The 23,779-nt window shown below is 38.9% G+C and overlaps 1 protein-coding gene across 3 annotated transcripts in view; it reads right to left on the bottom strand.

Moving 5' to 3' along the window:
* The window catches only part of Dtn (transmembrane protein 132C dtn), a 118,908-nt gene that overhangs the window by 14,549 nt on the left and 80,580 nt on the right, over positions 1-23,779 (bottom strand). For 2 of the 3 annotated variants that reach the window (XM_070293457.1, XM_070293460.1), the window contains exons 1-4: positions 21,672-21,870; positions 18,462-19,602; positions 8,498-8,641; positions 3,923-4,184 (exon numbers count right to left, since the gene is read on the bottom strand). In XM_070293457.1, coding sequence (XP_070149558.1) covers positions 3,923-4,184; positions 8,498-8,641; positions 18,462-19,602; positions 21,672-21,813 — 1,689 coding nt within the window. In that variant the 5' untranslated portion in view covers positions 21,814-21,870. Of the gene's footprint in view, positions 1-3,922; positions 4,185-8,497; positions 8,642-18,461; positions 19,603-21,671; positions 21,871-23,779 lie in introns of those variants that run through there. The other variant, XM_070293459.1, reaches the window with a different exon arrangement.

Here is a 23,779-nt window from a genome sequence, read left to right as displayed (position 1 = left end):
GGTGCGGCTCACCTTCGTACGCGAAACTCGCGCGGCTCCTTTTTCCTTTCCTTTCATCAAATATTTTTCCAGTAGGATCGGCACACTCGCACGCGAATATTTACGTGACTACCTGCCTGAGAGATACAAGGATGTAACCCCGCTATCTTGTATCCCCATCGTGCAAAATGCGAGAGTGTTAAAAAGAAAATATCAAAATCGAAAGTGTTATTATACTTGATCCTTTCAATCATTTCGTAAAATTTCTTTCAGGTAATTTTTAGAAAAATCGTGTAATCTCTCGATAATATATTATCAAAATTTATTGAAATCTCATTCTTCTGCTATTTAGATTTTTGCAACTTATTTTATGATTTTTCTAAATTTCCTCTTCTAGCCCTTTTATTTTTTATTTAAATTAATGATAATTAACAATAAGTCAAATTATAGAAATTACTCAATTTAAAGCAATTTAAGATCGTAAGTTTGTATATAATTAATAAGTTTATACACATTTACTGTACACACACACTTTAAAGGACAGAAGACACGTACAGAGAGACAGAGGGGGAAAGAGACGGAGGGATGATAATGCTTGCACTTAAGGTTTAAGCACTTCGAATATAGCCCCGACCACATTAGTTATAGCTATTAGACATTATAATAAAGCAGGACAACAGGACTGTAATTATATAATAGTAAAAAGACATATCTGTCATCGGCCAAAAATATTTAAGATACAATAAAGATTTTTGTTTTATACATTCGCGTTGACAGATGTGACAAGTGAAGTCTATAAATCTGTGATTAGGTCTTGCAGCAGTGCATAATATAAACGTACATGCTACACAGAAAAGTTCGCGTTACGAGCGGACGATTATAAAATTTATACAGAGATCAATTGTATTATTTATAATACAGTAATAATAAACAGCCCTGAATTTGCTTCTTTCGAAATCAAGTCGCGAAAATAGATTTTTTTTCTTTTTTTCTCTTTACATATCAAGATTAATTTCGCACTTTGCCATCTGTATTATTAAGAGACAATCGTATACTTCCAAAATGTTTCGTGCATTTATTCTCCGTGTAGAAAAATTATTATTAATAAGGCGATCGCGCCTTCATTCGCTTATTTGCATTTACAGATTAAATTCGTTGCACGAGCAGCGTTATTTTCCGCGATCGCAAGATCATCCCCCGAGCCCGTTGAAGGCAAGCGAAGAGCATCTTCATCGTAGAATGTGATGTTGAATCGACGAAAGGAAACGGAAAGGGACGAATAAACGAGACAGGAAGAAGGGGGACGGGAGAGGAGCGAGGATATTTTACGCTACTGCGAGCGTAAAATATGCACAATACGCAGTCCATTAGGTTGATAAATTGCAAGGGGGTAAACAAGCGCGCGCGCGCGCGCGTATCGGAGATCGTTAATTGATAAATTAGATAATTAATTCATTTACATATGCTTTTGAAGGCACTCGCGCGCGCGCACTCTCGCGGGAAGTTGCCGGAAACTCGACGCGCTCGCTTCTTTGATTATCCTCACTCTAATTGCTACTCCCTTCGCGTGCGAGAGACTGCGAGGAAAGTTTTTAATTAAAAGAGAACTCGCGCGACCCCCCCCCCCCCCCCTGTTTCCTTCGACGTTCTCGACCCCTATGTGTTCCGAGTTACCTATCGACATTGCGATATCGGAATTTTATCATCAAACTCATCGACAGCGTTATCCAACTCAATATCGGCGTAATAAAAATCTCCGAGAAGTTATAAATGAATAACCTTTGATATTATCCACGGGATGCCCGTAGAATCACATCGAATACCTTTACAATCACGGCCCTTCGGCTAATCTAGAGACGATACCTCCATCGAGAAAATATCGATAAAGATCATTTATCGTATATCTCTTTGTTAGAAATATTTTCCTACCAAATATCTTTGAAAATACATTAAATATATGAAAATATATTGAAAATACATTTAAATTAAAATCATATCAAAGTATAATTAAAGTTATTTTAAAGTTAATAATTAATGTTATTATCAATTAAAATTATCTAAAAAAATAAAACGGATAATGTGAAACCCGCCGATTTAATTCGCATTCTTACAGTTGTATCCCTATTATAATATTATTGTAGATCGCTTGAAAAGCGATTTACCGAAACAATGTTTGTGTGCAAGTAAAGACATTGCACTGTTTTTTTTTTTTTTTTTTTTTAGATAAAATGTTTTGATAAAAAGATACTTTTTAAAAAATCTTTTTACATGCAATTTCGCGTTGTATCATCCGTATATTTTTCAAGAGTCTTTCACATATTATTCGATTTGACCATATACATACGAACGTTCTATGTTTTTTACAATGCTATTATAAAAATATAAAAATTTCGGACGCTGGAAAACTCGCGCAAAACATTTACATTGATTAAAAAAAAAAAAAAAAAAAAAAAAAAAAAAAAAAAAAAAAAAAAAACTGAAATTGAATTTATGTCTCTGGACTAAAATTTTTGATATAGAAAATAAATTATATAGTTTTATTTAGAAGAATCCTCGTTACCATCGTTGAAAAATATGCAAAAATAAAAATATGATCGAAATAATTTCATCGTTAAGAATTAAAGTGTAATATTATAGTCACGTCGAAAAATAGATCCTCTCTTTGCAATTTTATAATTTTGATTAAAGATACTCTTTTCTTCGAGAATTAATATTTCGATAATTAACGTGTCACGTTTCGCACCCGACGTGTGTAAGAACGAATGGGGGAAATGCGTGGATTGCCGCTCGATGTGCGCCAACAATCGAAAATTTCATTACAATCCGTTGTTACGGCAGCTGCGTCGCGTCGTTGCCGTTATCGAAATGGGAGTATGTTGCATTGGCATGCGATCGACCCCGTGGAATTTTGCCACGGCTAGAAATATCGTCGTTTATGGTGAACGTGCAGGCGCGGAAAAGCCGAGGAGAGAGAGAGAGAGAGAGAGAGAGAGAGAGAGAGAGAGAGAAGCTGAAGTTGCGAAAAGAAGGGAGAAGCATTATCCTTTGTCGATCCTTTCTGCACCGGATGCCTTTTCCTTTTTCTCACCGTCTTTCCTTCCTTCTTCCTTCCCTCTCGGCGTCTCGATGCTCGCGAGGATCGTAGATTGTCGACCGAGCGGAAACGGATTCTCGAACGACGGCGTGATCGATATACGAACATGTATTGATCGCCCCCTCCTCCTCCTCCTCCTCTCCGTTATTCGAGCTAGCTCTTTTCCAAGTGATTTTCACCGACGAAAAGCGTCGTGATGAAAATAACCGTACCTGACGGAAGATCGACAGAATCTGACCGAAATCTTGAAAATCCATCGATTACTTCTCCTACGACGTCTTAAAATACTCGGATCTGCCACTGCACTCGGTGTAGATTATGACGTCAGAAGCGCAAAGTCATTCGAATCTTCCCTCTCGTATTATATATCGAAATAATACGCACGAGTTCTGTCGCATCGCCATCATTGGATGGAGAAGATCGATAGGAGACGTGCCAAGATTTCTTTCTTCTTTCTCGGTTTCTTCCATGTCAAATTTAAATCGTAGAAATAATCTTCCAATTTCGATTGTTTCTAAATTCAAAATATTTAAGTAAGATATATATTTTTATTAAGAAGAAATCTTGATTCCAGGCTGGTTTATATTATTGAAATCAACTTTTACATTACATCTAAAAAGATAATGTAGTATTATACTCTCCCTCTCCCGTAAGTTATACGATAATGTCCTAGAATCTAGAACGGTCTTAGATACGAGATACCGGCCGTAAAAATTCTCAAAACCCGCCTACCCTAGTCACAACTTTTAACTTAGACAAAGCTAGGGGAAGCAAAAGTAATTCTTCCCGAAACAAAGTGTAGCAGCTCGTAAAATTAACATTTACATTGCTTGAAGTATCGTGCGTTACCTTAGAGATCGGAAGCACCGCCTGTATATCGTCCTTCTGTATTTCCAGCCGCACCTGCAGCTTTCGCTTCTCGGCATGATGATGATGATGATGTTGCAGCTGGTGTTGCTGCAATTGATCGACGCCCGTCAACTGCGAGCCCTTCTCGTCCTCGCCCTGGAACTCGTAACGCACGCTCCATACGATTTTACCGCCGTCCCAGCTTCCGTCTATGCTGTCCTCGCTGGCCTCCAGCAGCATCGTCATTACTTCTTCCGCGGATCTGAAACGTGACAACAGTGATTTTTTTGAAAAATATCCGCGTAATAAATCGAAATTAGCGAGAGGTATGTAAGCTTTACGTATTCGAAAGAAAGAACCAAAGAGAAGAGAATCTCTTCACGAAAAAGGAAAAATACCTTCAAACAATCTAGTTTTTTTTCCTCAACAAAACTATCCTAAATTTTTATATAAATCGTAATAGGCGTAAAAATTTATTATAACGATAGGATAGCGAAAAATTGAAAAGCTTACAAGATATTTTATACTTTAATTTCACATAAATTATGAAATATCTCGCATAATATTCATTTCTTATCTTACGTCAATAATTTTACGTATGGAATAATAATGTGAAAAATTAATTGGTATAAAGATAACGCAGTTGTTTCTCTGAAAAGCATGTAATAAATAAAAATTAACGAGGGAAATGTAAACTTTACTACTCCAAATAAAAAAACGAGAGAGAAGAGAATCTCTTCACGAACGGAGAGGAATTTCCCACGAAAATTCAATAGCTGGACGTTTCGAAAGTGAAGATCAGAAACGGTAGGAATTATGTTAATAGGAATTTGTAACTCTGTAACAATGACAAAGTTTTCGCGAAATATATACAATACATATGTAGATACGCCAGATTCCTCGAAAGTTCGAGGATAATCCACGCAAGCCGCGTGTCATCGATAAAAGAGATCCGTTTGCTGCAGCAGTTTGTATACCATATATACACGGGTTTCTGCCACGGATACGAACAAATGAGTCCGTTCATCTATATTCGTACTCGCGCGAGTGTAAACACACTCTTCGCGATTGATGCTATTTCCTACTGATGTGAGAGAGTTTCGCGAGAACAAGCGTAAGAATTAAAAGGAACGAAAACTCGCCTCTTGTTATCCGGCTATTGAATTGGCAAATAGAAAATAGTTTCTCTCGCACGACGAGCTTTGTATTTTCCTCAATGCACACTAACAGACAGAGAGAGAGAGAGAGAGAGAGAGAGAGAGAGAAAGGTTTGTCCAAAATATCTTATGTTTAGCTGCATGCGATTCTGCGGCTCATTCATATTTTACAACCAGCAACGGGCAACATAAAATTACCGTGAAACGAGCTATTTCCACGAAAATTAAATGGAAATTAAGTATCCATAGCTATGTAAATTTAATTATACTGATTAAGATCTATAAATTTATTAAACGTAATTAAAACGCGGGCAGCAGAATAAATAAAATGTTACTTGGTGTAACGCTAACGTATCTACATCTGTGTTGAAGATAATATATTTGGAATTATGTAAAAGATTTAATTATACATTTTTCAAAATTGCGTGTCTTTTATCCGGAAATTAAACGTCAAGTTTCCAGCCCCCTTACGCGGGATTATCGAGATTCTTATCGAAGGCAAGGACGGTTATATCTTCAAGGTAATTATCCCGCAGGCCTCAAGCTATACCTAGCTAGCGAGGGAGCAGCATCACACGCGTCGCATTCGCGTCTGATCTCGATGCGAGCGAGAAACGCGAGAGAATCGTCGCGCCTGCACAGAATCTCGATAAGCCAAATCCCCCCTCCGGGACGTAGTCACCCCCTTCCCTCTCCGCCCTTTCTACCCTTATCGCGGTCGTCGATCTACGGTTGCGTGCGTGGCGGCCGACGTTATCTTCGTACCTACCCATCTCCTCTCCCTCCCGCCCAAGCAATCGACGAAGCGGCGTAAATCGTCGATTTCGCGGAAGTCGAAGGCGGAATCAATGCGGACCATCGACGGGTTAAGGGTGATAACGAGAAAGAATATCGCTTCTACCTCCTCCTCCCGCCGACTTTGTCGGCATCGCTGGCGTCAGCACAATACAACGCTTCTCTGCTTCTCCGTCTTCCTTTCTTTATCAGCGCCTCGCGATACGACGGTATATAAGGCCGATCCGTTCGGCCGTTCTATCGTAATTTGTCTTTCGCACGAATCGATCATGCGTCGCGGCGCGTTATTGTTCCTCGCGGGTACGTTGCTCGCGTTACTCGCGAGCATCCCCGATGTCCGGGCGTATCCCACGGAGGATCGAGAGGACGCGTTAACGACGACAGTTGGCGACGTGGACGAGAAGAATTTGTCATTTCAAGATTTGTGTCATTTCAAAATATGTGCTATGAATGGGACTGGATTTAGTCCGATAATTTCTGAGATTGCCTTAACGCTCAGCGCAGAGCAGGATGTTGATGAGCATGCGAAGAAAGACGCTTATAAAGATGTCAGTATGGAAACCTTCGAGGACGAGGAGAAGGAATTTCAGCGTGTGAGGCGTGCGTCGAAGAAGAAGGGCAAAGAGAATGGCAACGATGATGACAGCAGTAGTAGTTCTTCCAGCGACGACGACGATGACAACGATGATCATCAAAAGAGCCCGAAACGATGCGTGAAATCCAAGAAAGACGACGACGACGATTGTGATAACAATCGTAAGAGCATGAAACAAAGCGTGAAATCCAAGAACGATGACAACGATTGTGATGATGATGATGACGATGATGATAATGATGATGATGATGATGATGATGATGATGATGATGACGACGACGACTCATCGTCTTCTTCTTCTTCTTCGTCTTCGGAGGAAAATAAGAAAAGACGAGAGAAGAGACATATCGAAGATGATAGTCTGGAAGATGTATCATCGCCCAAACGAGAGAAGAGACATATCGAAGATGATAGTCTGGAAGATGTATCATCGCCCAAACGAGAGAAGAGACGTATCGAAGATGATACTTCGGAAAGTGTATCCTCGTCCGAAGAATTAAAAAATCAGACGAGATTCATCCGAGGTGTATCGGAGAATTACTCGTTCGGGGAAAAAAATAATCCGACGAATCGACATGTCGGAGAGGTTGGTTCGATAAGCGAATCATCATCCAAAAAGGAGGACAAGTCGAAAGAGTCGGGATTGATCCGAATTCCTTTATTCCGAACAGATGGGGAGAATAAACAGAAGGATCGATTTGTCAGATCGTTTCAAGATACTTCAGGCGATATTATATCATCGTTCGAGAAGACAGGCACCCTGAATCGATTTATCCGAGGGCTCGATACTTCGGAAGAAAGTAAATCGTCCTTCTCGAAAGAAAGGAATGAACCGAAGAATCGGCTTGTTCGGTCAACCGAAGATTCCACGAGTAAATTGTCGTCTGAAAAAAGTGATAAAGCCCTTTTTCTTATTCCCCCTTACATCGAAGATGTTAGTCGTTCGCACAATACCGTAAAGCAAACTGACAAACTGCACAATCGAGTGACTCGATCGAACGACGGCAAGGAGAAGAAGAAGAAGAAGAAGAAGAAGATACAGAAGAAGAAGAATACGAAGACGAAGCGCCATTGTACGCCCAAGGCGACTACTCCTAAGGTGGATACTCATGAAACGATGCTACCAACGGATCATCTTCCGGTTTGATATATAGCATTAGTCCCCCAAAGTATATTTTTTTTTACATCATAAATACGATATTTACAAAGAGTTTACATTATATAAAGTTAATGCAATTTGAATACTGAAGTTTAATGAAAATAAAGATTAAAAGAGAAGATTTAGAATCTTTTATATATATATAAATAAATTTATAATTATTTCTGAAAATTGACGGATCCATAATTATTTAAATAATAATCCATGAATATAATTTTTATTAAATAAGACCATTTAATATAAGATATGTTTTGTTTTCTATTAAAATATTATAATAAAATATTATGCCATAAAGTTTCGTTAAGCCGACATACATATGTTGGTAAGCTTAGAAAGATTTTCACCGAGATTGTAACATGAGAACAGTTAATGCAACGAGCAATTTAAATCCCTCTCCATTCGTTTAATTGAAAACGCTGCGAATTAAAAACGACACACGAGACAAATTTCTCGGCAAATGAGCGAGAAACCGTAAAATTTTATTTTCCAATATTACACAATAATCAATTTTTTGTCTTTTACATTATTGATAATTATTTAAGGTTTAAACAAACTCTCTTTTTTTACATATTTTTTAAAATCTTTCGATTTCGAAATAAATATGCTTATATATCTTTTACATTGAGTTAAATGATCCAAAAAAATATTTATAAAAATTGATTAAAAAAATTAATATCTCACAAATAAAGATATTTTTATAATCATATTTTATATATTGCTTGATGTGAAAATTGAATTTGTTGATTTGCAAAATTGCCGTTAATAATTTATCTTGACGTCAAGAACGCGTCTTATTTTTCTAATCAACATTCGCGAACGAAAAATCATTAACGCCTCGATCTGTCAAAGATATGCGAGGTTGTACTTACGTGCTTAATATACGCGATGTCGTCTCCTTGCGCCTTGCTGTAAAAGTAGCGGCCGTGTTTTTCGCGTTTACATCGCTCTGGACGATCCAATCCGGGCTGCTGGACGAGGCATCCAGGATCTTTACACCGGATTTGACTCTCACTCTGAGACACACGGAAAATTCGTAATTGTAGCGCAAATTCAAGTACCATTACATTTTGACGTAATATTGGATAAATGGAAAGAATGAGAGATGTGTTCGTGTGTAAGATATCCTTTAAAAAAGTACAATTAATTCATTATTCTTAATTTCTAGACCTTTACAATATTAATTTCAATGATAAATAAATCAAATAATTAATAAATAAATACATAAGAACTTACAGATATTCCGAAATTAACTAGCGTATATTTAAGAACTGCAGCAGAAAGACTCGCGTGTTAAAAGTGACAGATTGTCAAGTACAATCGTGAGGAGAAAAGCAAGAAACAAAATTAAAAAAAAAAAAAAAAAAAAGAGAGAGAGAGAGTATACGCTTGGAATATTATACAAGTCACGTATAAAGTTTCAAAACTGTTTCTTTTTAACGAAGACTTATACGAGTACTCCATTCGTGCGGGCTACTTTCATTACTCATATCACGTCGTATCGATCGCGACTCGCGCGCGTTTCTTTCATCTACCGTATTATTAGCCGCGTCCACTTTGTTATTAAAAATGAATGAACATATAGTCCTTCACCAACAAGGCTCGTTGTTTCCCCCCCCCCTCCCCTCTTCTCCATCCACGTATAGTTCTAACAATATTCTCAAGCGTGCTTATTGGTAGTCCCTGAGTTTGTTTACCCATACAAAGGTCAAAAATAATAAGTTGGTCGCGAAAGAAATGTTTACACAAAATTTCCTGAACGTGAAATAATAAGGAAATCAAACGCCTATCATCCTCCCTTTATTAAAAATAGAACAATTGCATTGATCAATTTGAGCTACGATTTCTCTTCGATGCAATGCAAACTTACTACTGTTTGAGAATTCTGAATTATTGATATCAACGATAAAAATAACGAAAGAGAAAGAAAAGAAATCTTTTCTCATTCGAAAGCAATCCTTATTTTTATTTATATCATCGCTTACCATATATACTTTTACCATGAATGCGAGATGCGCGTAAACGCGCGCGAGGAGAGAAGAAGATAAACAAAATACCAATATAGACTCGCGATAAAGTCAACCTTTTTCTTTCCATTCTGGAAAGTATTATGTCCTATTATGTCCTTTCACCATCTCGTCGGTTATCTTCGGCAAGGTTGTACGTATCGGTTTCCCGTTCGATCCGTTGCACTTGTTCGAGGGCCCTTCATGTACGGCATCTTCATGCTTCGAGTATCGGTTCTCGGCTGTCGTCGCGATAATATACCACGCTACCACTTGTCAACGCAATATCGCGCGCATTCCTACGCGACAATCGCTTAAAAGCCGGATTATAATCAAAATCGGCGTCTATAATAACGCACTTCGCGTTATATATCATATTGCGTTTCGTGACACTTTCCCGACCATCTCTCGTCGATCATCCGTTTGGAATCGAGTCTTTTGGAGCAAATTTATTTTACAATTACCAGATTAAATGATTCTAATAAAATCAATAATTTTTTTAGAATAAATATGTCATAATAAAAGCGAGATTAAGCGTTTATCGATGGTTTCCTAAAAAAAAGAAGAAGAAAAAAAAAGATAAACAAGATGAAAATTGTGCAAATTGGAAACCTGCACATTGCTTTCTCATCATTTTATTTCGCTCACAAGGCTTAAAGCAAGCGGGTTTTTCAAATTTTGACTTCCTCAGAGACGGGGATATCTGGAAATTTGCAAAAGTTACAGTGTGTACAGAGATTTTGCAAAATTTTCTAAAAAGATTAAGCCGATCCTCCATCAAATTCGATATCAACCATCCTTTAGATGATACTCTATGTATAATATTAGGTGTACAACTTTGCTTCCGCCGTTTTTTTTCCCGAAATTCGAGGCTTTATTGTAAAAAACTGGTTATACATTTTGAAATTGCTTGTTGAGTCACTCCCAATGATCGTGCCAATTCTTTTTGACTTTGACTCGAGTCTTCATTAAGTAATGCCTCCAATTCTGCATCTTCGAAAACCTTCTCTCTTCCATCGCTATGAAGGTCTTCGACGTGAAAATCACCGTTCTTAAAGTGTTGAAACCACTCGCGACACCTTCTTTCACTAATAGCGGCTTCACCATAAGTATTTGAGAGCATTCGATGAGCCCCAGCCGCAGATTTCTTCATATTGAAGCAGAAAATTAAAACCTCCCGCAAATGACGAGAATTTGGCTCGTAAACTGACATTTTCAATCGAGAATAACTTTATGATGCAGACACAAATCGACTAATGTTTCTATGGGGTTATGTCGACAGATGCCCAAGTTTATCGCATGACGTCTATGATCTATTTATTTCGATCACTATTTACCGCTAAAGCCATCTATAGGAAAACGGCGGAAGCAAAGTTGTACACCTAATAAAAATATTTAACCCGATATGTAAAAACTTGCAGAAGTTAGAGGGGTGTAGGAATATTTCTCAAAAAAAATCCAAATTTTATAAAAATTGAACCCTTTCACCGATCTTCACCAAATTCAATACCAATCATCCTTTAATGATACTCTGTTGTATTTTAAAAGATTTAGCCTGATGTGCCTGAAAAATTTTTTTTTTTAGGTATAATTTTTCGACGTTTCGAAACATTTCAAATGAAACACATTGAATATAAAAAAAATTGGAAAAAAGATTTCGTCACGAAAACGGAACTTCCTGCGTGAGGAAGTAGAAGGACAGAGAAGTAAGAAAATCATATCTTTTAATTCGGAGAAAATTTCAAGTATACTTAATAAAATCTATTTCGAAACTGTTACGCAAGGATATTTCCATATAAGAATCGTTACGAAATTGGCCGAAGAAATAACGATACGACGAAATAGAATCTGGCACGCTTGGCATAATCATAAAACGGTATGTGCATGACGGATAGCTGCGCGTGACGTTCCTTTCGATCTCGGGATTCTCGCGTTGGATTTCTCAAAAATTCACAGCCGAGGGGAATCGAGTCACGGACGGCTACGCACGTATTGCGACGGAAATTCGGCGACATTGGCGTCGTTTGTCTTCGTCGAGAGTAGTTATCCCGAATAAGATCGTCTCTCGCGCGTCACGTTTCCCTCATCATCGACTCGCTCGCGCGAACCAGAAAAGCCCGGCGTTCTTCGTTCCCGAACGCTTACGTACTCGCGCCCCAGTTACGCGACCGAGTCGCAAGGTCGGTATCCTAATGCGGGTATGGGAGAAGAGAGGAAAACGCGACGGAAGAATACCACGTCTATCTGACGCCGGCGACGCACAGATTATTCATCGCGATGTCGTATCCGTGTTAGAGGGTTTGCGGCGACAAATCAGACGTTGTAGTTGCTGCGATATCAGCAAAACCGATAATCCGACCTCAATCCCCTTTGGGTCACATTATCCGAGTTGTAAAACGAGTAATATGCGTGTGATTAACATCCTTATCATTTAAACGCCTCGGTTTTATTCTCGCATTTTTTTTTCTTTTTTTTTTCTTTTCTTTGCAAACGACTGCTTCGATATCGACAGATACGAAGTGGTGCTTCAGTTTTATCGAGAAGCGTAATTATTCTGCAGCATAATTCTCTCTCTGACGTAATAGGATACGAAACTGCGTATTATTCGGAGTCAGAATTATCGGTATTTAAAAATAAAAAAATAAATAAATAAACAGGATCGAAAGAGAGTGTCGTGCATTACGGGAGCCCATTATAATTTATTCACGATCATTAATATCCCGTCATTGATAAGATTATCAAAAACTAACTATTTTATGAGATATTTAATTTTTTATATCAAAAGATGTCAGATTAAAATATAAAATAACTCAAGAAGTACTGAATAAAAAAATACTTTATTATAGTGTTTTGGAAAACTCTCGAGGCAAGCTACAAGAATACTAAATAAAAAATGGGTGTTTCTATTTAAGATTTTAAAGCTGACCTTCACATGACCTTCAAATAATTTTCCAAGGTCAAATCATTGTCACCATCTTACGGCCCCCTTGAAGTCACACAACTTTTGTTTGAAACACACTTCGATTTAACGCAGTGTTTCTGAGATATTTGAGTGGGTCCTTTAAAATGGGACACCCTGTATATATCCTCGGCCTCGAGGTCATTCCTAATTCAAGGAGGATTTTCAAGCGCGCGAAAGCGGATCTCGCTGCGAGCGGAAAAGTGCACCGAGAAGAAAATTCGGGACGTATATATTTTCCGAGACAGGATATTGCCTCTTCTCAAGCCACTTCGGTGTATTTGCCCGAGTCGAAGAAGCGGCCGGTTAATTCTTATTTAAGGACGCCTTCCCTTTGCCATTATCACCTAAAAAGAGTGAGTGAGTGAGAGAGAGAGAGAGAGAGCGTACCTTTTTCCCTCCGCTCATACGCGTCATCGTAATCCCCGCATCATATGCGGGGGGGATCGTAGGAGGAACTCCAAAGCGCGGAAACGACATTTCCAAGAGACGACGGCATACAAAATATTCTCAGGGCGAAATGTCGCCCCGAGGGCGAGATCTCTCTGATTTGTCGCCCGTTTCTGCGAATATCCTACGTTAAGAGAGAGGGGACGGGGCGATTTCCGGTATAAGATACTTGGGAACGGAAGCGGTCAAGGTACAGAGGATCGTCGGGCAAATGCTCATTTATAAGCGAAGGAAACATCCTCTCTCCTTATTCCCTCCTTATATTCTCCGCCTTTGCAAGCATTCTGCTCTGCTCCTTCAGCAAACTTTCGGATTAATCGGCCGCAAACTGTCAAGTTATCTAGGATCTCTTCGCTTCGCTTCAAAATTCTGCCGGCGTCAGATGTTACATAACATATGGCGATGTGCACGCTGCGGAGCATACTACCAACATGTATATATATATATATATATATATACACATATATACGGAAACGTGTTAACTTTATTGCCGACAATCGTATATATAGCGGCGAAGATATATGCGCGCGTTCCATACATCTGACAATGAGAAGAAACTCCAAGTTGTCTTCTCTCGTCGTAAGCAATTTAAGTGTACAAAAACTAAGCGCAATTGCCGTCTCTTTGCGCAGCAGCTCGCTTTCGACGATTACATTTACATATCTCCGATCTTAATCGTTTCCCTAACTTCGGATCCGGAACTTTAATTAAATATCTGTATTTAAGCTGAGAGTAAATTAAACTCGGCAAAAGCGCGCGTGACAAAAACTCAAAGATGTAAAATATCAATGTATTATATGAATCAAATGACAAAGCGCTGAATGAAAATTTATGTAACGGGCGCAATGAAAATAGCATTCCATCCCCTTTATACACATATTTTTTGTTAAGAAATATAAACAAAATATTATATATAAATTAACGCAACTAAACAATATATTTGTTGAAAATGAAGTCCCTTTTTGGGGGATTTATTACAAAAAAATTTATTAAAATCCAGAATTATCCTTCAACAAAATGTTTATTAGGATTATAAACTATATATATATATATATATATATATTTTTTTTTACTCGATGATATGCATTAAAAATGGCGCTGCGGATGGCTGATCGAAAAAGGATTTTCAAATAAATTTTGCAGAGATAACTCAGAAGTTCAAATCGATTTGAAAAAAAATCGAGCATGTTCTCTCACAATGTGTATAATTTCGGACTGAATCCTTAAAAAGTCAGTGCCAACTTTAGTTTTTGAAAAAGATCAAACGGATCTTTTTTCTTTTTTTACGAACCTTTTTTCAAAAAAATCGCCATTCGAATCGCCCGTTTGATCTTTCTTTTCTCAAAAACTAAAGACTTTTTCGAGATTTAGTCTGAAGTTATAATACATATTGTGAACACGCTCAATTATTTTCAAGTCAACTCGAGCTTCTGTATTTGAGTTATCGCTGTAAAATTTATTTCAAACGTCCATTTCGATCGGCCATTTTTAATGCGCTCTCGATAAAAAAAAAAAAAAAAAAAAAAAAAAATCAACTCAACTCTAAAATATTCTCAACCAAAAAAATTTTTTTAAAAATATTTCATGATCCTAATAAACATTTTAGTTAAAGAACAATTCTCGATTTTTTTTCTTTTTTTTTTTTTTTGTAATAAATTCCCCAAACAAAGACTTGATTTACTGTTGCCTAGTCCCCTTAATGATATTATCCCTCGCGCACCCTTTACAACTCCTTCATTATTTACTCCACATTCTCGCACAATTCCAATTCAAGTTTATATCCATTTCTAGCTGTTTATTAACAATAAAAACTGCCCGATGCGCCGAGCTATTTTCGATTAACACTTACTAATGATAAGCGATGATCTATGGGATAAGAAGATGAAAATTGATAGAGAAGGACAGAGCGAGATGGATGATGAATATCGGTCATCGTTAAACGGCGCTCGGCCAGGCAAGCCAATTACAAGTTCCAGATCAAGTTATTTCCGCAAGCCTGTCTCGCATTTACATACAAATCACCGATGCGCGAAGCAACGAGGAATGCGCGCTATCCGGAGAGCGACCTCGAATCTACAACACCGTATGTGTGCTCTCTCACGTTGACAAATGACCAAATGTCGCTTCAAATGTAGCTACCCGTTTATTCAATGATCGCCGGCTGCTCCCACCCTCTCGGCCCTTTCCCTCGCGTATTTTCGGGCGATCGATATCGGCGACGGTACGTATGCATAAAATCACTTGCGAATCGGCAATATCTGTACGTAACGCGCGATAAAAATTTGCAGAAATTTGAAGAGATTTTTTTCTCTTTCACGGAGTACCTACTTAAATCTTGTAAAAGTATCTTCCATATATTTTCGTACAAAATTCCAGATTATTTTAAAGATTTCTCGTGCTATTTTCTCAGATAAATTTGTTTATTACACGTGCGTGTTTTTTTTTTTTTTTACTAAAAATATAAAACCTCTTAAGTTTCAAGAGCTAGATTTATTTTCGTAGGATCAACATTTTTCGCTCGAATAAAATTTTCACATTAAAAATTGCAATAAAGAATACGCACTGCATATTCAATATTTTATTAAGATATTAAATACATAAATAAAGATAGATATATATGTAGTATTATATATATATATATATAATTATTACAAAAATTCCCCAAGTCCTAATAAATTCCATGATTTTTCCAGATACAAAAGAAATACCTGAGAAATCCAAGTTCTTTATGTTTTTCCAGGTAGCAGACACCCCCTGAATATAAGATCGACTTTTGCTAATCCGATTATAAATGTCGATCAATGCTTCATGTGCGAAATATTGACGATATTGTACGATTCTAGTCGTAGTTGTGGAGAAGAATTCGGAATATTTTTCTTCATCGATATATAAAAAAAAAAAAAGGTTGTACCCTTAATTCTCGCGTCTCAGTGGGTACAAGTGCAAGTGCAAGAAAATGCGCGATAACCGGGAAAAGAGAAGGAGACTCATGGCCGGAACAGTGGCGGTTTACGAGAGGCGGGCTCGTACAGAATGTACAGTTTAACGTGGCTGGCTAAGAGCCTTAGATTTAAGGTTGCGAGACATTGGAAAAAAAAAAAAAAAAAAAAAAAGCGGCATAAAGCCCGGCCCTCGACACGGACAGGGGCTACGATTAGCCCTTAGCAAGCTCTTTGAACGCGTGAAGAAATTTTCGCTCGCCCTCCCTCCAACAGTTTCTCTCCGAGGGCTTTTGTATCGGGTAGTTCGCGTTTAAAGTATTTACGAGTGACTCGAACGAGCGTATCCCTTCTCCTCTTTTCGAATTTCGTGAATTACATTAGCTGAATAAAAGAGCGATGCGAATAGAAAGAATATATTATATCTATAAGACTTGATTTTTTTTTTCTTTATTAGAACAATATAATTTTTTTTTTTAATTGATGATCGCACTAATAATCCAATATCCCATATAAAATATTCATTTTTAAAAAGTATTTCTGAGATTATATACTATTAAATTGATAATAATGTTTTATCGTCTTACACACAGTGATACAAAATTCGAAAGAGAGCAAAAATGGAAAAATAATAATTTTTCTTTATTTTTATCATGCAAAATATTTATAAAAGATATTTGCATAAAAACATTCGCAGTTAAAATAATTTATGTAATAGAAAACGTGCGCCAAATTTTTCCCAGATTACGGCAACTATTAGCATTGTATGCATGATATGACGAAAAAAAAAAAATAGAGGAGATAAGAATTTATCTTTATCTATGTAACTCTCAGCTTTCATAAAAATGTACGACTAGCGTCTTTTTAATTCGTGTAAAATAGCGAAACGTCAAGGCTATAATTCAGTTACGCAGATTCCTGCGTGTATAAACGAGCATTTTTTTTTTCCCATTTCTAAATGCAGAAATTGCGAAGATGATCTCGATAACCTGCGACCTCCGTGCAGCGAGTGCAACTATTGATTCCGTTTATTTTACGCGTTATCTCATCGTCCAAACGGGTCATTCGAATGCAAAATACAAAATTGCATAAGTAATATTTCGAAAATATATAACTAGACTTTGATTCAATATTGGTGCGTGGCAGCGATAAAAATAGTGAAATAGTTCAACGATAGATACATCATGAAAATTAATATCCTATAATATGAAGCACGGAATTGTAAAAAAAAAATATATATATATATATATATATTTGTGAAACGAGCATTATTTATTAAGGCTCAATTATCGAGTCGATCCCTTAAAAATTTATACAGCGAGCATCCTACAATATTAAACCGGGTTAAATAATTTATATAATACATCAGGTTGCGTGCAGAAACTTTTCAAACTCGTAGTTATGTTTGCGTGTTTATAAATTTTAAACGAACTATATTTCTCGATCTCGAAAAAAATATATATATTTTAATCCAACAATATAATTATAAATTCACTAAAAAAAATGGAGAAACAAAATTAAAAAAAAATAAAAAAAAAGAAGAAGAAGAAGAAGAAGAAGAAGATATATCACGCGCGAATTAAAACTCTCATCAAAACTCTATTTTTAAATCGCTGAGAAAAGGATATCTGGCGATATCCGTGATATATATATATATCGCGTCAGTTTAATTAATCTAGTTAATTATGTAAGTTTTGCGCGAGAGATTGTACGGAGAGCCGATGCGAAGAGTCTTTTATTATTAACCGCGGATTATATGTGCGCGATTCTTATAGCCCGCTGTAACTTTATCGCGTGTATACGTCATTATTTCGCGGTATCACCGTATCTAGATGCTTTTAAAGCGCGAGCGGTTCTACAACGCTATCGTTATCGAACGTGGAGAAATATCTCCGACGAGCACATACGTCGCATTCTTAAAGAGCCAACGACACGTTTTCTCACGCGGATTGACCGCTCGAGTGTATCTTCTTTCCCTGCTTCGCATTTCGCGTCGCGGAACTTTCAAGTGCTTAGGTACTAACAACAGACGAGCTTGTAACTTTGCCCCACCGGCTTACTTGACGATTCATCCAATTAGGAGATTTCAATTCTCCTCCCGCAGGGACGTTTCCGGCCGCGAGAGAGAGAGAGAGAGAGGGTGCAAAAGGTTCCTCGCGAAAACATGCAAAAAAAGTTGACGCACAAAGTGAACTTCAACGCGCGGAAACGACATTGCGTCTCTGTCATATGATCGTCTCCGTTTATCCGGAAGCGGTTAAATTGGACATCGTAATCGTCTTTGTACTCGCATCGACTCCAATTAATCGAGATTTGTATTAAATCTCATCAATAATAATTTGGTGAAGATTTATAGACTTCTCGATGCGTTTCTAATACGATTAGAAGTAGGATTAATATGAATAAACAATCCCTACGTTTCTCATCCTACCTCTATTTTACCTGTACATGGTCTCCAACAAAAACACGCACGGTTACTTACCTCAGGATAACAGCGATGATTAACTGCAGCCGATCCTGCCGCGTGTCCGTTACTTTGGCAGGATGCAGAAACGCGGGGACGTGAAGTCTGGATCTTGGATAGAGCGGTCCGTGGGGTACCAGCAGCGTAAGCATGTCGTCCGCTCTGAGTTCCTTGTAATCCGCCCTGTTCGGCGCCAGCGGCACTTGACCCAGAGGAGTGACCGGTTGAATCTGCACCCTGGGCCTGCAGAAACCCGATCCGTCTACCGAATCGCCGCCGTCACCGCCGAGACCGACGCTGCCTTCCTCCGTACGCGGTTCCAGAACGGAGTAAGCGACCTGGATCAATCGTGGTAGACTCTTGGCGACCTTGACACGACCGGAGGCATCGGGCGGCGGCAACGGCGCCCACCAATCCGCCGGTATGGTGATTTGAGCGAGGCACACGCCGTTTTCGCCATCGGGGCTACAGGCGGCCGTCAGCGCGGCGGACGAATATGAAGAAGAAGAGGAGGATGAGGAGGAGGAGGAGGAGGATGAAGAGGTGGAGGACGAGGAATATCCGCGTCCATTGTTGATCCTGCTCGCGGCGTTGCTACGCGACGGGCTGGCCAGACTGGCGTGCAGGACGACGCAGACCCGTTGATGGCGCGCCATCAGCACCTGACGTCTACCCCCGGTCTCGCTGCCGGCGTGGAAGAGCACCCTGAGCACGGGCGAGTCGCGCGGCACGCTGTTACCCACCAGGTGGGCCGACATGTCCAAGTGACGGGCGCCGAGCTCCTGCGCGTCCAGGATCGTCGCCGCCGTGAGATTGCGCCGCGTTTCCGGTGCCGGTAACGCGTCCAGCGGATCGGGAACTATGTAACGCGCCGGCACCGTCTGCTTGGTGCTGAAGGGCCCGTACGTGGCCCGCACCGACACCGGCTCGCTCGTCTGGAAGACGGTGAACTTGTCGATCGAGAGGACGGAGCCCGGCGGCGGCGACGGTACCGCGCTCGCCGGATTATTATTGTCGCTGTTGCCGCTCGACGAGCTTGTCGACGACGCCGAGACGGTGTCCGATATGCCGCGGGCGGGATAATATTGTCGCTGCGAATGTTTCAGGAAGAATCCGCCATCCTTGTTCTCGAAGTGAACCTCCACTGACGCCGCCACATCTGAAGAAGAAAATAGAAACAATTCGGTCAGATGCGGGTTTCAACTTTGCCATTGTCTTAGAATTGTTTTATTCACAATTAGCTGTAACAAGTCGCACGCATGATACAAAGACTTCTTTCCACATTTCACGAGTGTAATTGATATAATTTTCAATCGCATTTATATATATTTTAATCACACAAAAAGACAATCCTTATATTTATTTGTAAAAATTCATTATTGATATAAAGTATATTTTTTTGTTTATAACATCCACGAGAGAAAAAAAGAATGAGAAAAGGAGAGAGAGAGAGAGAGATTTAAAGTTACCTTAATTGTATTAGTTTAAATCCCTGCACTCTCTACTCATAAGTAGCTAAACCAAGCTTAATTTAAAGCGTCCTATATATTATATTTCTCACCGTGCAATTTACATGACAGAGCTCTTGGTACTAAATTAAAATAAAGGCAATTTGTTATCAATATTTCGTTGTTGAATAGAATAGATTTGTATTTAATCAGCTGGACACGTGAAAATGTCTAAAATATGTATAAAATATTTATAAAAAAAAAAAAAATCTCCGATTTAAAAAAAATATATCTTACGGGAACTTTATCTCTCTAAAATTAATTTCAAGCGCTCGAATCCACAAGGATAAAAATTGTTTGTTACAAATTATTGGAAAAATTGAAGAAGGAGAAATAAAATATTAATTAAATGTACGTATAATATACGAAATGCTTTAATATCGTAAAAATATCTTCTCGATCGCAAATTTTAACAAAATATTCCCGAAATCTTGTAATATGTTTCAGACACCCAAATTATTATCGCTTATCCCGTTATCCTGTGCGTAACCTTCCCCTCTTCCTTCTTTCATCGCTCACCCATTTTAATTTCGCAGAATGTCTCACATCCCCATAATCTTACATTATTACTAACGTAACGCGCGCGACTTCCTCGGCGATAAATCATCGCCGTTCAACGCAAAAAGTCGACAATTTTTCCCATCGTTATCGATGGTACATCGATCCGACGAAGAATGGAGTCGGCGAGAAAGTTGGCGCGAGCTTTACGCGCGTCCCAAAGTTGGTCCAGGTGAGCGGAGAAGTTGTAAATCGGTGTGACAGAAGGGGCAGCAGGAGGGAGGGGGAGGGAAAGGTGGGAGGATGGCGGCTGCGCTCCATCCGAACATAAATTTCCGGAGCAAATCCCGGAGTAAGCGCCAGCTGCCCGCACCGGCCTCGCGTAAAATGGGGGAAATCCTTGGAAAAGCGAGAAGAAAAAGAGAGAGAGAGAGAGAGAGAGAGAGAGAGAGAGAGAGAGAGAGAAGAGGAAAGCAAACCCCCTCGATTCGACGACCCTCATCGCTTATCCCCCACCTCTTGGCACCCCCGTGGAGGACGAACCCTCTCGCTTCCTCCGCGTGCTAACTTAGTCTCTATTTCAGCTTCTGTTTTTCTGATACGATAACAGGCGATTACAACGAAATGATTTAGTGAGGTTTCCAACGGGAATTTATTACCGCTACATTGTGCAGCCAACCGAATGCAGCAAGGTGGATAGAGATAATAATATTACGATGATATCCGGAAGCGGAAAATGTTATTATATTTGTCAATTTTAATCGCACCGGATGATCATTCTTTTTTTTTTTTTTTTTTTACGCACGCGCGATATTTTTTTATAAATATTTTCGCTAAATACTTTTTTGTTAAATATATCTTTATTAAATATTTCAACTTGCGAACCTGTGCGCAGTACGGTACTTAACAAGCTCTGCCGTTCGCTATATATATATTCGTACAAATGTATCGAAGCATAAAAATGAAATGTTTTTATAATTCGCAGTGGATTGGCGTATTTAATCCTCGCAATTTCCATTTTCGCGGATCGCTCGCCCTATAATTTCGCATCCTTCGTGTACTGTATGTATCCGGCGAAAGCGACACGGTATTAAAGCGGGACGAAAAGAAAGAAAAGAGATAGCGGGAAAGAGAGACGATCGTCAAAGTTACTTTTATTGGCGTTTATTCAACTACGTTGACAAGATACGATCGAGCGGGAATAATTTGCACGATTTCGTACAGGTGTGCGACGTTTCCTCCGATGATCCCGCAAAAGTAGACTTCTCTATCGGACCGCGAGTGATCCGAGTACGACGGCCGGTCATCGTCATCGCTCGATGATCGCGTTGAAAATACGTTGGTACGTCGAACCACTGATACATCTTCGATTGGCTCTCGTCCAGCTCGTACTCCAAACAGCGTCTAGGAATGCTGCCAAGAGATTGTTAGCACATTTTTTTTTTTTTTTTTTTTTTTAAGTTTCCAATGCTCGCGGCTACGAAATGTTGGGAGCTTACGCTCTCAACAATCACATTAAAAAATCGCCACGATATACCAGGTATATAAATATGAAACCGGAATTTGGGGCCCATAGCTGGCCCTAGCTGTCAATGTAGTTACCGTCAAACCGCGTCATTGGTGCCATTTTCTTGTTTTGACATCTGATAAAGATTTTCAACTCACAACAATACAAGTTTCATACAACAGCATAGTATTTAATAGCGTTGAACATGTCGAATTTTGTGCCTGGAAACTACGATTTGCGGACAGCATTGATTTTCTGATACCATTTAAAGAAAACTGCTGCAGAATCGCATCGAATGCTTGTCGAAGCTTACGGTGAGCATGCTCTTGGTAAATCACAGTGCTTTGAGTGGTTTAAAAAATTCAAAAGTGGCGATTTTGACGTGAGAAACGAAGAACGTGGAAGAAGGGTGTGATCTATTATGAGCTGCTAAAACCTGGCGAAACCGTTAATACTGAACGCTACCGACAACAAATGATCGATTTGAATCAAGCTTTGCGTGAAAAACGACCAGAGTATCAAAAAAGGCAACGCAAAGTGATTTTGCTTCATGATAATGCACCATCACACACAACAAAACCGGTCAAGGAAACAATTGGGGCGTTTAGTTGGGACATACTTTCGCATGCGGCTTACTCACCAGACTTGGCTCCATCCGATTACTACTTATTTGCATCGATGGGACACGCACTTGCTGTGAGCAGCGCTTCACTTCTTACGAAAATGTACGAAAATGGCTCGATGACTGGTTTGCCTCAAAGGAGCAACAGTTTTTTTGGCGTGACATCCACAAATTGTCAGAGAGATGAGAAAAATGTATAGCTAGCAGTGGGCAATACTTCGAATAAAATATTTTTTATCATTTTCATACAATAAACGTGTATTTTCTATACAAAAATTCCGGTTTCATATTTATATACCTGGTACAGCGTATATCGTAAGAATGTAATATAAAAATATTTAACTATTAGATTACGGAAGTAAATTCGAGTGGAGAAAAATGTCGCATGGATGTAATTCTCAATAAAAAAATATGATTGAGAAAATAATTCTCAGAGAATATTTATAGCTTGAAAAAAAACATCATATTTTTTTTTTCAAAAATAATAATTTTAATCCACGTGCGATTTGACGTAAATAAAAGTGTAAACGGAAAAACCGTATCGTTCGTTGAAATATACGCGATAATGTCGCTATGTAGAAATACACGATCGCGTGATGATTGGAAAATTGAAGCGACCCGTGTATATGATACGTATTAAATAGGATTGCGAGAGGATCGATAAATTTCTCTCGAGTGTCTGACCCATTTGAAAGTCGAACGCCGACTCTCTTACTCGCTTTAACAACGCTTACGACTCACAGTGAATGCCGTTTGCAGCCAACGATGGGGTAGTCTTCGCGGAAGCACCTCGTGTCTAACACGTTGAAGTAGAGGAAGCCGATCTTCGCGCTAACGAGTTCCTCCGAGCTATGGAGACAGTCGTAGAAGCTCTCGTCGCACGTGCAGTGTAGCCTGATTTCATACATTTCACCACGCTTTATCAGATTACTCGTTATGAAAAAGCGACCGGGTATAGCGCTTCGTTTCAATTTGAAATTATCTTCACCACGCGCAACCGTATACGCGAAAATACGGTGACGTTTGTAAGTGATTCTTCGAACTAACGAGTGGATAAAATGATAAAAGTATAATATGTTGCGACAAATAATTGAGGGTCGGACCGAGCAAGAGATTAAAATCAGATTTAATTCGCTTGTCTAAAGTATCTTTAAAAATTACGTAGCTTAGAGTTCGCTCTCCTGTTCTAAATCTTCCATTT

This window comes from Polyergus mexicanus, unplaced genomic scaffold (genome assembly GCF_030449975.1).
Source record: "Polyergus mexicanus isolate NDT 795.1 unplaced genomic scaffold, iyPolMexi1.0 SCAF_3, whole genome shotgun sequence".
In the NCBI taxonomy this organism is placed as follows: domain Eukaryota; kingdom Metazoa; phylum Arthropoda; class Insecta; order Hymenoptera; family Formicidae; genus Polyergus; species Polyergus mexicanus.
The sequence above is the reverse complement of the archived record's forward strand: the minus strand, read 5'-3'. Positions and strand labels throughout refer to the sequence as shown.